General features: G+C 37.6%; 2 protein-coding genes across 2 annotated transcripts; one reads left to right on the top strand and one right to left on the bottom strand.

The window, feature by feature from the left end:
• Nucleotides 1-3,743: 3,743 nt before the first annotated feature.
• On the top strand, nt 3,744-5,944 carry LOC125207361 (galactinol synthase 1-like). Its single transcript, XM_048106663.2, has 4 exons — nt 3,744-4,163; nt 4,828-5,148; nt 5,261-5,395; nt 5,481-5,944. The coding sequence occupies exons 1-4, from the start codon at nt 3,840-3,842 to the stop codon at nt 5,688-5,690; spliced, it is 990 nt and encodes a 329-aa protein (XP_047962620.1). The 5' UTR covers nt 3,744-3,839; the 3' UTR covers nt 5,691-5,944.
• A 7,273-nt stretch (nt 5,945-13,217) lies between these two features.
• On the bottom strand, nt 13,218-14,233 carry LOC125206790 (uncharacterized). Its single transcript, XM_048106012.2, has one exon. It carries the CDS (start codon nt 14,198-14,200, stop codon nt 13,430-13,432), a length of 771 nt encoding a protein of 256 aa, XP_047961969.1. The 5' UTR covers nt 14,201-14,233; the 3' UTR covers nt 13,218-13,429.
• Between the last annotated feature and the right edge of the window lie 2,369 nt (nt 14,234-16,602).

Below are 16,602 nucleotides of genomic sequence, written 5' to 3'. Positions count from 1 at the left end.
TTCTAATAGATAATTGCAATAATTATTGGAAATAAATCGTTTTTTTTTTGCTTTTTATGTGATTCGAATTCTGGTGTTTTACTCATCCAACAAGGAGGTGCATCCATCGTAAATATGTATGTATAGAGAGAGAGAGAACTGTTATATTATGTACCTTATGTAAGTATTATTCGTGAGCACCATTCTCATTTTGTCCACGGTAGCATTATTTATTTTATTTTAAATGCAAGTGTTCTCACGTTCTGTTGTTGTATGTATACATATAAACCATTACTATTGGCAAACTAATGTAGAAATAGAAACTAGAGTTGTGGTGAAGGAGACTCGAGGACCACAGCAGGTTACCATGAAAGAAGGGTTTGAAAATGAAAAAAAGATTCTTTAATTTAATTTTCAAAAAAGTTGGGTTTGACAGATGGCCATTGGTTGCAGCTTCCAACAATTGTAATATTAGTTGTGTGTATCAATTATTTGAGCCATGCAAACCTCTCTTCTTCTCATCATTGAATTCTCTCTTTGTCTTTTGCATCCCACTTGAGAAGGAGATGATGATGATAGATTCCAATTTATTTATTATTTTTTTGCTTTAGTATAAAGTTCCACAATGTATATTCCACCCTTTTTGGTGTAGCCTGTTTTTGGTGACTCCATTCCTCCTTTCACCCTTAACTTCAAAAAGAGGAACAAAAGAATTAATCAAGATTTGACTTATATAATTTGTTTTGTTAATTAAAATAATAATTAAAGATGTGTATTAGAATTCAGAATAACAAGTAATATTAAAAAAGGAACAGAAATATGAACTATATAAATGTCTGCAAACATTTATTTTCCAAGTTAACAATTTAAACTCTTTACGTACAAAATTGATAGATAAGTTTTTCTAACTTTAAATCAATAAAATTCATTCACCACTTCTTTCTCTTATCTTCCTAAATTGGTGGGCTCAAAAATTGAATGGCAAGCTGGCTGATGATATCGAATCAGAGATATACAGGTAGAATGGACGGTGATAATGTATTTTGTAGTAACTTTTATTTGGTAAAATATGCAAAATTAGAGTTTAAGGAAAATAGCTTTTATAAAGACTAAATTCTTTTATTTATTCTAGATACCTTGGACTTGAACTTATAATTATTAATATTAAGGTTTGGATAACGATATATATAAACATTAAATTTACTTTCGCTGTTATCTTAGCTTGGTAAAGAAAAACATTAAAAAATTTAATTGCTTCTGCATATATATTTATACTAATGCATGTGATTAAAGATTAAATTAATAGTTGAAATTATCTGACTTCACTCAAATCATCTTCAATAAACGAAAAACACCAAAAATCACTATATTTATTGCTTTAAAGGGAAATTTGTGCTAATATATACTCCATCCGTATGTTATTAGAAGTCTTATTGAGTACAACACGAATTTTAAAAAATATGAAGAAAAGTTGGTTAAAAAAGGCAGCGAAAATATGAGACTCATATTTTTAGTATTAGTTTCATAGTAATAAAATGTGAGTGAAAAGAGTTAGTGGAATATAAGGTCTAACTACTATTTATAGTAAAAGTGAGTCGGAACTCTTAATGATGAATGGATTAAAATGGTAAATCGAGACTTCTAATGACGCATGGTGGGAGTACCGTCAAATATGAAATATAATTGGAGTATGACTTAATCAACCAAATATTGGACAATTAATAGTTCAATTACTATTATTTTTGTTTAATAAGAACAAAATAGAATCATCTAAAAACGTTATGGGCCCAAACACATAGTAAAAGGTGCATAGTGATTAGTCAATTTATAATTTGTTGTGTTGATGAAAAGAAGGTATTCTTAGCTTCTCAAACATGCAAATTGCTCGTTGTTTCTTTCCAATCATTGCTGCTTTAATTCTGACCCGTAACATTGAGACCCACAATAGTAATTCTTAAAAATTGTGCCACTTCAATATTTTTAATTAGGATTAATTGTAATTTCAACAAAAAAAATTACTATATGATAGAGAAATGAGCATTGATTAAGTACCGTCGATTCCTAGTTAATACTATTAGACTATAATGATTAACATGATAAATTTAATATCCCCGTCTTCATAATTATCTAAAGTTTCAGTGTGATGGTTTGTGGGCACATATGATGAAAAAATGTTGCAATAATCTTTTTTAGAATTATTACTAGTATACATGGTCTTATCAAATTTTAAACGAAATCTATGATCGATGATAAATTAAATTATTTCGCCGTTCAATATCTTAACTCAAAATAAGTTACGAATATTATTAAAATATAAAAATAATATGTACATCAAATCGGTACGTAACTATGAAATAATTTTTAAAGAGATTAGACAAGAATAACTTAAACCGTCAACTGAATTACTGATAAAAATTTCCATTGGGAATTACTCTTCTTCATTTTTAAATTTTTTTTTTTCATTTTGATGAACAATAATACGAGCCGACTAAGGCCAATTTAAAATAAAGATATCTTGAAATAGTATGTTTTAAATGTGAAGAGTTAAGTACTAGATACTGCATTTATATTATCTAGTTGTAACTTTTAATATCAATGGAAGTTTATAAAGACAAGAGTGCAAAATCCTCGTGTGTGATTGGATCGACAGCTTTTTTAAATCGTCTGCCTATTTTCTTGATAATATATTTTATTATTTCTTCCCCACTATATATAACACATGTTAGTTTATTTCGTATTTCATTAATTTATTGCAAACTTTTCATACTAATTGGATATGCACTAGTGATTGGCCAATTAGTCCCACTAATAAAACCCCACTAGTTCTAAAAATAATTGTGTGATTATGTCTTTCCGGACCTAGAATATATGAAATTAAAATCGTTTGTGGAACACAAAATCAAATTTTAATTTGACCTAGATATAGGACACGACTTATACCTCGATTCTTTAACCACTCCATTCATAAATTCTACTAATATATATGTTACGTATTAGTGTGAGATACTATTATTTATCGTATTTTAATACAGATCATTTTGTTTAACATGACACCTAATTGAAAAAGATTGAACACCTAGAACTATATAAAATGTGATGATTTTTTTATCTTGTCTTTTTTGAGTCAACCACATTGGGGAACAAAACACAATCACGACTCACCGAAAAATAGCAAAAAAACATGCCTACAAAACCTAATTCTAATTTCGAATGCCTACGTAGCTTAACTATTTAATAGTAGTAATTTTTTTGTCTCCCAAATTTATTCATTTTTTCCCTAATAAATATTCGACGAGGACAACGACTCCCACTCCATACACTTCTCTTATCTTTGCATGCCTTTATTTTCCATCATAAAATTTGAAGAAAAAGGAACCAAATGAATAAAATTAAAAAGAAAAAAAGGAATAAAGTAAGAAAATAGTATATCCAAAGTATGTCAATTCCAATTCCAATTGAACACGACCCCAACCCATTCAATCCAAGCCGTTGATCTTGGTGATAAGGCTACTTCGACGGCGAGATCAATGCTTATTCATTCTCTCCACACATCCCAACACTTTTTTCCAAACATAAAAAGAAAAAAAAGGATACCACTTCATTCCCATGTAGTAGAAAAAATAAAATTAAAAAAAAAACAATATTTTCTTTATTAATAATTAAAAAGAAAATGCATATTCATTTACATTTCATTTCAAGTGAATTTAACAAGCATAAGCATCACATTTCCCTCCTATTTAAACAACCCCAAACCATGCCATTGAAGCTCAACAAAACACCAAAGACAAAAGACTAGGGTTTTGAGCAAGGCTTCCTAGTTTTTCATCATTAAAAAAAAAATCTTACAACAAAAAGAAAAAATGGCCCCTGATGCCTTTTCCAGCGCCGGAACCGGCAAACTCCAACCGGCCCTCGGGTCGAGGAAGGGCTACGTTACGTTCTTGGCTGGCACGGGCGACTATGTGAAAGGGGTTGTCGGTTTGGCCAAGGGTTTGAGGAAGGTGAAGAGCATCTACCCTCTTGTAGTGGCGATCTTGCCGGATGTGCCGGAGGAGCACCGTGAGATCTTGAGGGCCCAAGGCTGCATTGTCAAGGAGATCGAGCCGGTCTACCCACCGCCCAACCAGACTCAGTTCGCCATGGCATATTATGTCATCAACTACTCTAAGCTTCGTATTTGGAATGTAAGTACTTTTCTTAATTTTTTTCATGCATGTTTACACTCTTTTGTTCTAAATTTGATTGTTATAAATGTTGAAACACAAGTCTATGTATGTGATTGCTTATGTTTGGTCGAAAAATCTTACCCACTAAAGAAAAATATGCACTTTAGAAAAGTTTTGTGCTTATTAAAGTCTTTGCATAGTGTTTTCTATTATAAAAAGTTGTGTTTGGAAAACTAATTTGTGTTCAAATGGTCTTATTTTGAGACTAGTAATTAGATCATACTCCTATTACTTTTCAAGATTGAGCGACTTGCATGCATATCTCAACTGTACATATTACTTAGTTTTTTGTGACCTCCTAACTTTGCACAAAGTCATGGCATGTTTTTTCCAAAATTGAAAATTGTGTTTGAAGAGACAAAATGCCAATGATGTCATGCACCTAGAAAACACCTAGAAGAAGACAAGAATAATTAGGACAAAAGAAGCCAACAATATCTTTTGCCATAGCAAACTATGTCGTCTTTTTCCTATTCATGAACCGCATAAGAATTTTTTTCTTTTTATACTCTATGATTATCCCCCAATTTTCCAATTACATATGTGATCTACCTAATTCACTAGTTCCAAATTACTTTTTACCAATCCAATTAATTGATATACACTTTTTTGTATCCACCAGTTCCTTGAGTTTAGCAAGATGGTGTACCTTGACGGAGACATCCAAGTTTTCGAAAACATCGATCACCTCCTCGACACCCCTGACGGCTACTTCTACGCCGTTATGGATTGCTTTTGTGAGAAGACATGGAGCCACTCTCCACAATACTCCGTTGGCTATTGCCAACAATGCCCTAACAAGGTCACCTGGCCCGCTGAGATGGGCCCCCCGCCCCCACTCTACTTTAACGCGGGCATGTTCGTGTACGAGCCAAGCAAGACCACTTATGAAACCCTCCTTGAGACTCTCCAGGTCGCCCCCACTACACCATTTGCTGAGCAGGTAATGATCTCATCATTGAAAAGTCAACAAGCGCAGTCTGGTCAAACAGTTTGACCACACTGCGGCTTCACTATTGACTTATTATGATAAACTTTTTCAATTTACATGACAGGATTTCCTCAACTCCTTCTTCAACCCAATCTACAAACCTATCCCACCGATCTACAACCTCGTCCTTGCGATGATGTGGCGCCACCCGGAGAACGTCGAGCTTGAGAAGACCAAAGTTGTCCACTATTGTGCTGCTGTAAGTCCCCAAAGCCTATATGAGGTTAAATCTACACCTTCTAAAAAACACACTAACTTTGGTTACTTTCAAATTAAACTTTTAGGGATCCAAGCCATGGAGGTACACCGGTGAGGAGGCGAACATGGACCGAGAAGACATCAAGATGCTGGTGAAGAAATGGTGGGACATCTACAACGATGAATCCCTCGACTACAAGCCCGAGGAGGCAGATGAGTCATTCTCGAAGCCCTCGATCATGGCCTCCCTCCCTGAACCCGCGGTTTCTTATGTCCCGGCTCCCTCAGCTGCCTAAACAAGATCGACTCCAACGAGTTTAACATAGTATTGCCCAACTCGTTATGTCTTACGCTATAACTAAATCTATACGAGCAACTTAGTTTGCTTGTTTTTGGTGTATAACATTTCAAGAATCATCTATATGCATAAGTTTGGCTAGTGTTTGATGCCAATCATGTGTAATGTAATATAATGTAATGAAATGAAGTGAAATTAATTAAAATTAAGCAGTATTGGAATGTAATAATTCTACTGCTATTATTATGAAAATATCTGTGTAACTGTAATCCATGGAGCCCATTTGTCACCACAAAATATCATTATATTTATCTTTGATCGTGGATCATATATACTACTCTCAGTGTCAAATTTTCTCTATCATGCAATTTGTATTATCTTTTTTAATTTCAGACAACATATAATATCTATGCAATAACTTTATTTATACACGTAACATGTACATGGCACATAATATGAAAAAAAAACCAACCATAACATTGGAAATTATACATGGCGCTCGATTTTTGTTTTTATGAAATATTGTTAGGCCACAAAAAAAAAACAAATTATATTTGGAAGTATTGAATTATCAGTTCCACCTGGCCCATTTAACATTTTGGGCTTGAGTTCGACTTCGGCACTTTTTTTTTTTTTTTTGAGTACAGACTTTGGCACTTTAATCATTGGTGAAAAGAGAGAAAAGTTGCAGTCCAAAATAATGCTTTTTGATGCGTTTATCTTTAAATATCACAAAAATAAAAAAATGCCTAAAGATACAACCTTGTATTTCAACTAAAACTAAGAGAACAAATAAAAGTGTCACTGAAAGCAAAAGATTAATTAAGGTGTAGTGGACAATTATAACCTCAACATAAGGGTGATTTTCTTTGCGCACTTATTTTTGGATATTTTTCAAAAAAATTCAATGTTTACTAGAGCATGAATAACGCTACTGGGCCGGGCCACAACTCGCGAATCCTGGCCCGTGTTTAGCGTTGGACGACGATGCGGCTCGGCCCAGGCCGGTCCCGAGGACGCAGTTGCGTCCCGGGGCCTCTCCCTCCGTCACGTCCAGGCCGGCGATATGCGTGCCCGGGCCGCATCGGTTGCGGCCCGTCCCGGCGTTATTTGCGTTCGGGCCGGGCCGCAAGTCCCCTCCGATTTTTTTTTTTTTTTTTAAATTCGAAAATGAATATATAAATATCACTCTTCCATCTATTTTCAAATCACTTCAACTTCATTCCCTCTCACTCACCATAAAATTCGAAAAATGAATCCTCGGCGTGAAGGCCAACGAGCAATCGAAGCTCAAATGGCTCGAATGTTAGAGACGGCGATGCCCGCAATCCAAGAAGAAATCAACAACGAGGTGGAACGCTATCAAGCTGCTATCCAAGCGTGGAACGAGCAACACGACCGGGTACCGCGTACTCGGATGTATATCCACCGAGATCGTGAACAAGCTGGTTTGCGGCTTTTCATGGATTATTTCTCTGCAGATCCTCGATGGAGTGATCAGATGTTCCGTCGCCGGTTCCGGATGCGGAGGAATGTGTTCTTGCGCATTGTCAACGCAGTTGTGGCTCATGACGCGTACTTTATGCAAACCTTCGATGCTGTCGGGCGGCAAAGTATATCGACTTTACAGAAATGCACATCCGCCCTCCGCCAACTCGCTTACGGAACAGCTGCAGATATGTTTGATGAGTACCTCCATGTGAGCGAGCATACTGGACGCGCTTGCCTAGCCAAATTCTGTCGGGCAGTGATCGAAGCATTCAAGGACACATACTTGAGAAAGCCAACGTCCGACGATGTTCGCAGATTGGTGCGAATGCACGAAGAGAGGCACGGCTTCCCGGGGATGCTGGGCAGCATCGACTGTATGCACTGGCCGTGGAAGAATTATCCAATGGCTTGGAGAGGAGCATTCACTAGCGGGCACAAGGGCTCGCATCCAACGATTGTGTTGGAGGCCGTTGCCGACCAACGGTTGTGGATCTGGCATGCCTACTTTGGAGTCGCTGGGTCGAACAACGACCTCAATGTGTTGAACGGGTCTCCATTGTTCAACGACTTGTGTGCCGGGCGAGCGCCTACCTTAGAGTTCACGGCCAACCACCGTCGGTACACTATAGGGTACTATCTGGCAGACGAGATCTACCCTAGATGGCCCGTGTTCGTGAAGACCATCACATGTCCGACTACGGATAGGAGGAAGTTGTTTGCCAAAAAGCTAGAGGCGGCTCGGAAAGATGTGGAGCGCGCATTTGGAGTTCTCCAATCACGTTGGGCTATAGTGAAGGGACCGGCCCGTGGTTGGCCCCGTCCGCTAATCGCCGACATCATGTATGCATGTATCATAATGCATAACATGATCGTTGAGGACGAGGGAGACAACGCCACTGACTGGAGCGACGATCCGCTCGTCAGCGCCAGCAGTAGCTACACTGTCACCGATCCGATCGTGCAAGGTGTTCCTCCCGACGTGCGCAATGTCATGGCCCGTTCAACGGCAATGCGCCAAGAAGATCAACACACACGCCTCCAAGCGGATCTAATTGAAGAAATTTGGAACCGCAATTGACTTATGTTTTAAATTTTTTTTTTTCGAATTTTTAAATTTCAATGTTGTAATTTTCTATTTTCCGATTGAACAATGAATTTTCTCGGTTTTAATTGTTCAATGTATTCTATTTTACGATTAAAATATGTTGTGAATAGTGCAGATGAATAGTTGTGGCCTGAGTTGTGGCCCGAGTTGTGGCCTGCGGTGTTAGATGAGTTGTGGCCTGGAACCCCTAATTTGAGGGAATGATGACGTGGAGGGGACTTGCGGCCCAAATCCGGGCCAGGGTTATTCATGCTCTAATATTTTTAATTTTGTATCCTTACAAGATAAAGTTATTGTAATGATATATACTTATATAGTCAATAAACATATAATAGTATTACAAACTAGTACATAGATAGCAATAGTGAGATAGTACCATTTCAGATAGATATTAGTAATCGACTAATACTCTGATTAAAGTTCATAATTAAATGAGATGAACTATATATAACATGTAACTTATAGTACTATTAAGATGGTAACAGTTTGTCATTAAATCCGGCATTTTCACGTCATTAATTAGTCTCTTAAATTTCCATGTTGAAACATTTAAGTAGGAGGGCGGTAAACTAGATTTTCACCACAAAAATGGTAAGAGAAATGAAAATATTGGCGTACTTTGTTGCATTAGCGTTGCTATGTTTGGGCGCAAAAGCGGATTCAAAGAAGATTGTTTGGATCAGCAATAAGGGCAAGGCCGACGTCGCGATCCGATGCACCTCCGGTGTGACGGTGTTTAACAAGTTTCTGAAGCCGGAAGAGAAGACACGGTGGAAACTGCCGGCGAAGTCCCACACGGGGATTTGCCACGTGGATATCAAGGGCAAAGGCGGCGGCCAAGGATACTTGTGGGTGTTTGTTAAGAGTGAGTGCAAGAGTGAATGCAAGTGGAGGGTTTTTGATGGTGGGATTGTGAAGCTCCGGTTGGGTTCTGGGGTGTGGAAGAGGTTTCCCCTTGTGAGCGATGAGGAGTCGGCTAGGCGTTCGTGTGAGGACGAATCAGCAGCGCCAGGACGACATATGGAGGAGAATGAATTTGATACAAAATGGTTGGCGCCAGCACCGGCCACTGTCAAATATGCATCGCCTGAACTTGACAAAGACAGGGAACATATACGTGGGGCGCCGTCTCCACATGTCAAAAGCAGGGAACATACACCATTTCCTCAACATGTTAAAAGCCCACCACCGTCTCCATTGCCTCAACATGCCAAAAGCCCACCACCACATACACATCCATTGCCGGAACATGTTCAAAGCCCACCGCCCAAATCACCATCGCCTGGACATGTCGAAAACAGGGAACAACCTTCCAGAGCTCCATCTCCGATTCGACATATCCAAAGTCCTTCGCCTGAACCAACACATTGGGATGGGGCGCCCTCGCCGCAACCGGATAAAGCTCAAGTGCCACCATTGCCAAAACCTGGTTCCACGTTTTACACCTGTATTAAAGAGGGCACTGATTAGCGGTATCCCCAATTCACCAAACTCATGTTAAAATGTAGAATCTCAAATAAATATATCATCAAGAATTTTGATATATAAATTGCTTCTTTTTTTTTTTAATATATTTTACTACTCCTACTATATATACTTTTTATGATCAATGCGGAAATATTCATTTGAACTGCTGTGAAGTAGTACTACTTATTATTAAAGGTAAATTCTTCTTCAATTTTTGGAGTATCTTATAAATAAAACTCCAAATGTGTACAATACAAAACATAGGTTGATTTTCTTTTCATCACCCCTAAATGATAAATTGATAATCTAGTAATTTGGAATTATATAGAAAAGTTGAGATCCAGTTTCGTTTCTGGTAAACACACCATGGCCATAAAATGGTTTTTCAATTAACATGTCCATATACATATATACTCGAGGTCGAGGTCGAGGGTGGTGGTGGGCGGTGAGTGGCAACGGCTTCATTAATTAATATGAAGCCTGTCGGCGTAAGTAACGTGTCTATTTCTTATATTATTATTTGTTTTCCATAAATAGCAATTAGGAGTACTCTATGAATATAGAATGAAGAGTATTATGTTTTCAATTTTTAACATAACGATTTTCACATTTATTTTGATATGCCCGGGTGTCCCTAAAGACATTTCTTGCCCTAAAGGGATACAATAAACTTTAATAGAACAGTTGGCATGTAATAGTTGTAAATGTAATAGCATGTTTTTATCAATAATACTAGTATTACTAATTTATTAAATTATTTTTATAATTCAAATAAATAGGAATACTATGTACTCCATATTCCACATTTTGTAAGCAGATACACTTTTATAGTAATAGTTAAAACATAATTTAAAAATAATATTTTAAATCTTTAAATTTTAAAAAAATATTATTCATCAGCTCCACTGACATGACTAAAACACAAATTTTAAATGAAGTAGAAACCAAACAAAAATCAATGTAATGGATGCATGAACTTATTATTCTAATCTATTTATACACAGGGCGGCCTAATTGATAGTCAAGCCTTTACCAAAGTACTATAAGAAAGTCAAATAATACAGCCTAAATGGAAGAAGAAGACAACTTCAAAAATTTATTGTATTTGCCTATTTGTTGGGCAAGCTGCACGATTATTAATTTCGAATAACGAAACATTTAATTATGACAATTCCCCTATTTCTTTATAAAATTTGGAATGGTAGGTTTATGTCGGAAGAGCATTGGCCTCCTATCCTAAATATTTATTTGGTCTTAATACTAAACCTATTCGTTTAGTTACAACATTGATGCAAATGAGATAAAGTCCTCATCCAACAAAAATAAATTACTAAAACAAAACAAAGCTTAATATTGTTTAAGTTGTGTTTCGAATCTCAACAATATCAGGGCATCCACAGTGGGGCGAACTATAGCCCGTCCTAAGCCTCGTCCTATGCACCGCCACATCAGCATTTTATCCTCCGCCCTTTCCACCTGCAATGGAGCGGACTATAGCCCGCCCTAAGCACTGCCCTAAGCATTTTACTTCTATTTTATATTTATATAATTTATGTTTGCAAATATATCAAGCAAAATAAATAAATAAAAACAACACAATTAAGTCAAATCCTACATTTAATTAATTCAAAAAAAAGTTACTACAAAATTAGAAATTTTAAAAAAAATGCACTACATATAAAAAAAAAGAGGCTGGTCTAAAATAGTCCCAACTTGCAGCTGTGGTCATCGATCATTCGCTGGAGGACTCGATTTGAGCCGGGTTGGTCGCCTGCATGAGGGCGTTGTGCGTGTCCAACAACGTCCTATAGTCGGAGGAGGCCACCAAATCCATGTAGGCATGTGCTGCAGCCGAAGTCGCGCTCGGGGTCGGGCTCGGGGGCTGGTCAGATGGCGCGCGGACGAGGATGTCGCCTTGCCCTTGCCCTTGGAAGCCTTGATGCCAGGGGGACGTCGAGAGGACATCGGTGTGCTAGAACTCTCATCCTCGAACATCGGATGGTTTCGCTGCTTGTATAATCACTGAAGGTGCGCTTCGTCACCCTCTTCTTCGCCACTGTCTATTCGGGCAGCACACCTCCAACGAACTTCTGCTTCTCCTCAAGAGCGCCCAGGACTGGTAGTGCTTGAAGCCGTAAAATGACGTGTACGACTGGATTGCTTTGTCGCGCACATCTGCGAGACTCTCGCCGCTGGCCTGCTCCCTTCCGCACTTCTCGTACTCCCCCGCGAACAAAAAATTGACTTGTTTCTTTATTTGGTTCCAGTGCTTGCGGAGCGGCTCTCGTCGGCGCTTGTAGGCGGCCGGCGGCTTGGCCGCGTTGTATTTCTCGATGATGCGCTCCCAATACGCAGTAACCTTATGGTTGTTGGCGAACACCGGATCCTCTGAAATATCAATCCAACACCTCGTCAAGAAGATGGATTCTTCCGGCTGGTAGTTCGTCCTCCCCGGGGCGAACTCTTCATTCACCGCGGTAAGCGGCAACTTCTTTGCCTTGGGCCACCTCTTCTTGGTCGCGGAGCCAGAGGCGTCAGCGGTGGCGGCGGCGGACGAGCGGCCGCGAGATGGGGCGGGTGTGCGGGTGGGAGAAGGCTCCATGTTTGACAGCCCGTACGAGTCCATGCTGAAATCGGGATCGTACTGGGTGTTGGTGTTGAAGGGCCGATATTCATCGGGTTCTGTACCCGGCCACCGTGCACCACCATCGAACATCGGACTATTCGGACTTGGGTAATCTCCGGGATTCATTTTGTTTGAAATGTGGAAAATGGAGTGTGAAATGGAGAGTGAAAGGAGTGAAAAATGAGGTGAAAAGTGAGAGATATATATAGGTTTTGAAAATTGAATAAAATTAAAAAAATAACCGAAAACGCATCGCATCGTCAGTCGCATTGTCCGTGATGCCACAGTGGCGGACGATGCGACGAATGAAGCTCGGAGGACGCGCTTCGTCCGCGGACGATGGCTCTCACATCGTCCGCCCCATTATGGATGGCTTCAGTTCACCGAAATAAGTTCTAAAATTTGTCTGAATAAAATAATACTACTATAACATTTCGTGACGTCTAATTTGGCTTACATTTTCTAAATCAGTACATTGATGAAAAATAACAAAAACTTGCTAAAATTAAAATTGTTGTCAATATAGGATAAACGTGTAGTACACTATACTCCTTCAGTTTGTATGTATTCTTTCTAAAAAAAATTGTTTTTTAGCAATTTGATTTTTTTTTTCAATTATATTACGATTTCTAACTGAATAAATACACCGTGTTTTACATTTTTTAAAAAAAAATCTCCTGATATGACAAATTCAAAAGTGCATGATGTCTGCACATTTCAGTTGCTTTTTTAGAATTTAGCCTGACGAAACTACTATATAAAAAGTTGATAGATATTGTGAACCAATTTGCTAGTAACTCTCTACTATTAAATTTTTTAAAATGAAGACCAAATGCTGTGACAAAATATGGCATTTTACTAGTAATAAGTAAAAATCAAATACTATACCGATATAGTAGGAGTAGTACAAAAATGTGTATTTACAAACATATTTAATTTACATTTCATTATTCAACGCGGAGAGATTTCATAACCAATAACGGTCAACCAACACATAATAAAAGAATAAAAATCCTTAATCCAACAAATTAACAGTAAAACTAATCCCTCAAAACGGATGAACATTTCTCGTTAATCCGCCGTTAACATTCGTAAAAAACCCCATCAACTCCGGCCGGTACGGCAAATACGACCGCCGCTGCCGCTCCTCGTCCTTCGCCTTACTCCTCAAATACGCCTCGTGCGGCGACACCGTCTTCTTCTTCTTTTCCTTCTCCTTCCCGCTCTTCTTCACCGTCTCCGGCGGTGGCGCCGCCGCCTTATCCACCGGCGCCGTCGACGGCGGCGCGTGGTTTCCGTTGAGGAAAACAAAGGCGTCTCTTCCGTCGCTATTCGACCGGCACGTGATCTCCTTGAGCCGCCAGATTTTGGAAAATCCGGTGGAATTGCTCTTTTTGCAGCTCTCCGGCGCCGCCTCCACCGCCTTCCGGCTGGACCACTCGCAGTAGGGGCCGGCGATCTGATCATCGCTGGTCTCGACAAAGACCTTCTTCACCGGCGGCCGCGTCGGAAGATTTTCCGGCAAGTCACCGTCGCCGGAGAGGAGCAAGCTCTGATCAAACAAGGGGAAAACCGCCTTGATCTGGCCGTCGCTGAAGGCATGCTCGGCCGAGATCGCCGCCGCGTCGTCCCCTACGCTAGCAAACGAAAATTCCTCTTCTTCTTCTTCTTCTTCGTCGTCGAATTCGTGTTCTTCCTCATCGGAATTCTCCGTATTTTGAAATTCACGGAGCTTCAAATCCTCTTGGGTTTCCATAATTTTCAATTGATTGTACAAATCGTCGCTGATTTCCTTCTCCGAGTAGATATTGTTGGTCATTTTTTAGAGAGAGAGAGAATGATGTTGGAGTGAAGGAAAGGGGTGTGTATGTATATATAGTGTGGCGGTGTGAAATGCATAATTATGTGGTGTCCAAAATTGAATAAACAAGGTGAGTAATGTGAAATCATATTTGTCAGCATGTGTTAAATCTTGGATTATACTATTTCAATAAAGTAAGTTTGTTTGGGAACTACGGAAACAATACAACGAAAGTGTGACGAAAATCGATTGCGCGTTGCGCTGCTAATAATGTTACTACTTACTACCCTTTTTTTTTGGCATTTCTATTGGTTGACGGTTGACTGTATGGGCACTGGTCACCTATTGCTGCCTATGAGTTACTCCCTCCGTCCCGGATAATTCGGGTCACTTTGACCGGACATGGATTTTAAGAATTGTAATGAAAAGTGGGTTGAAAAAGTTAGTGGAATGTGTGTCCTACCTTTATATATTAGTTTTATAATAAAATGTGAATATAAATGAGTTAGTGGAATATGAGGTTCACTGCTAAAAATGGTAAAAGTGAAGTCAGACAAATTATGTGAGATGAACCGAAATGGAAAATTGGGACGAATTATCTGATACGGAGGGAGTATATTACTATTCTATAGTACTCATTGGTTTCGTATGATGGGGAATGGGAATATCGAATTACATAAGGTATAAATGACATTTCAATTCGGAATAAAAATGTTTATAATAAATGTGAGCACGAAGGAGAAGGAGGGTAAGTCAGATTAATTTGAATCGAACTAGCCAATAATCAGAGATAAAGCTGACTCAAATTGAGCAAGATTGCTCGATTAACATTGCTAAATATAGCTCAGATTTTTTTGTAGTATAAAATTGTCATTTTCTCCTAATAGATTAAAATCGTTATATGAGAACTTCTAGAGGAGTCAGACATGATTTACAGATGATAAGGCGTTGTTCGGTTATTATGACTAATTAGAATCCATATTGTGATGTCATTTTAGTTGGAATGAAGTAACTATGATTAATTATCACATAATTATCCATATAAGATTAAATTATAAGATTCAATATCATTGCATGCAATACATATTTAATCTCGAAATATAATTTTGCAACCTGAACAAATTTTAATAATACTATATAGTTTGTAAACTGAATCAGCAATATCTTCGTTTTCCCAAAAATGTAAGAGAATTTATCATAATGCTCTCTTTGTCTATTATTAATAGTTTTAATATAATGTATTATATAAAATTTAATGTAAAATTAGTAAAGTGAGAAATAATTAGATAACTAATAATTAAAGTATTATTATTGGAATGTGATTCAATCCATTAAATTTTTTTTTATTAATATAATAATGACCTTTTTTTAGGATCAAGCCAAAATAAATAAAAAATAACAACAATTATTCAACGAGTAATAAATCATTCGGTATGGGAGGGAAAAACTGATCACAATGCATACCACGTCATCCTACAACATTAAATTTTAACTTCCAGCACATATCACCCAACGGATTTATTTAATGACACATGCACGTAGATGACTTCTTTAAAATTTTAAATTTCTAAATTAACTGATAGGCACATATTTCAATGAATAAATTACTTAATGGAAGAGATTATATAGATCAGTATGAAATTGTAAGGTTAACAAGTACTACTAGGAATTGATCTTAATTTAATTGGGTTGGTGGTGATATCATACAAAGCGAGGAAAATAGAATAGATATTCTTGTAATTAATTGACTACATTTAACAATATATTATACGTAAGGTGAACTCATTATTTGGCGAATTCAAGGTTCTCAATGAAATGAAGTTTGCATAAAGGATCAATTCAATTAATGCATAAAAATGAACTTAAATTTTCATTATATTGTTCAATAATGTAAAGGAAAATTCAGTTTAGCTGTATTTTTTTGAATTACAGTGTCCAAAAATGAATCGGTTATTATCTAAAATAACAAGCCTGCAATATATATCATATAGGTATATTGTTAATAATCACTTAGAGCACTCCCAATGGAGTTCCCTTATTTCTCCCTTATTTCTCCCTAACTCCTGCCACATCAGCGCCACATCAGCATCACATTTTATCCCCAGTTTTTAGCCAACCCCTACAATGGTTTCTCCCTTATTTCTCCCTTATTTCTCCCTAACTCAACATTTCATTTTTACATCATCACTAATTTAATTGTTTTATTTTTATATATAATAAAGCTAGCTTATTTAATTTATAAAGATAAATCAAATAAATAGTAATAAAGTTCGTTGTATTAAACACGGGTACACATTACAACGAAGAAAATTAAAAAAAAAAAAAGTACACGAATGGAAATAAAAAATCAAAAAAAAAATTCAAAGAAAAAAAAATTCAAGGGCGGTGGGCGCGGTTTCTATTTGCCCACAATTCTTCGA

Source organism: Salvia hispanica, chromosome 6, assembly GCF_029641045.1.
Source record: "Salvia hispanica isolate PSC_SH4W2 chromosome 6, Shi_PSC_v1, whole genome shotgun sequence".
Taxonomy (NCBI): domain Eukaryota; kingdom Viridiplantae; phylum Streptophyta; class Magnoliopsida; order Lamiales; family Lamiaceae; genus Salvia; species Salvia hispanica.
Note: the sequence above shows the minus strand (reverse complement) of the source record. Positions and strands in the feature narration are given on the sequence as shown.

Coding starts and splice junctions, on each gene's coding strand:
- LOC125207361 (XM_048106663.2), top strand. CDS start 3,840: ATGGCCCCTGATGCCTTTTCCAGCGCCGGAACCGGCAAACTCCAACCG. Junction 4,164..4,827: donor CTAAGCTTCGTATTTGGAAT/GTAAGTACTTTT, acceptor TGTATCCACCAG/TTCCTTGAGTTTAGCAAGAT. Junction 5,396..5,480: donor TTGTCCACTATTGTGCTGCT/GTAAGTCCCCAA, acceptor TTAAACTTTTAG/GGATCCAAGCCATGGAGGTA.
- LOC125206790 (XM_048106012.2), bottom strand. CDS start 14,200: ATGACCAACAATATCTACTCGGAGAAGGAAATCAGCGACGATTTGTAC.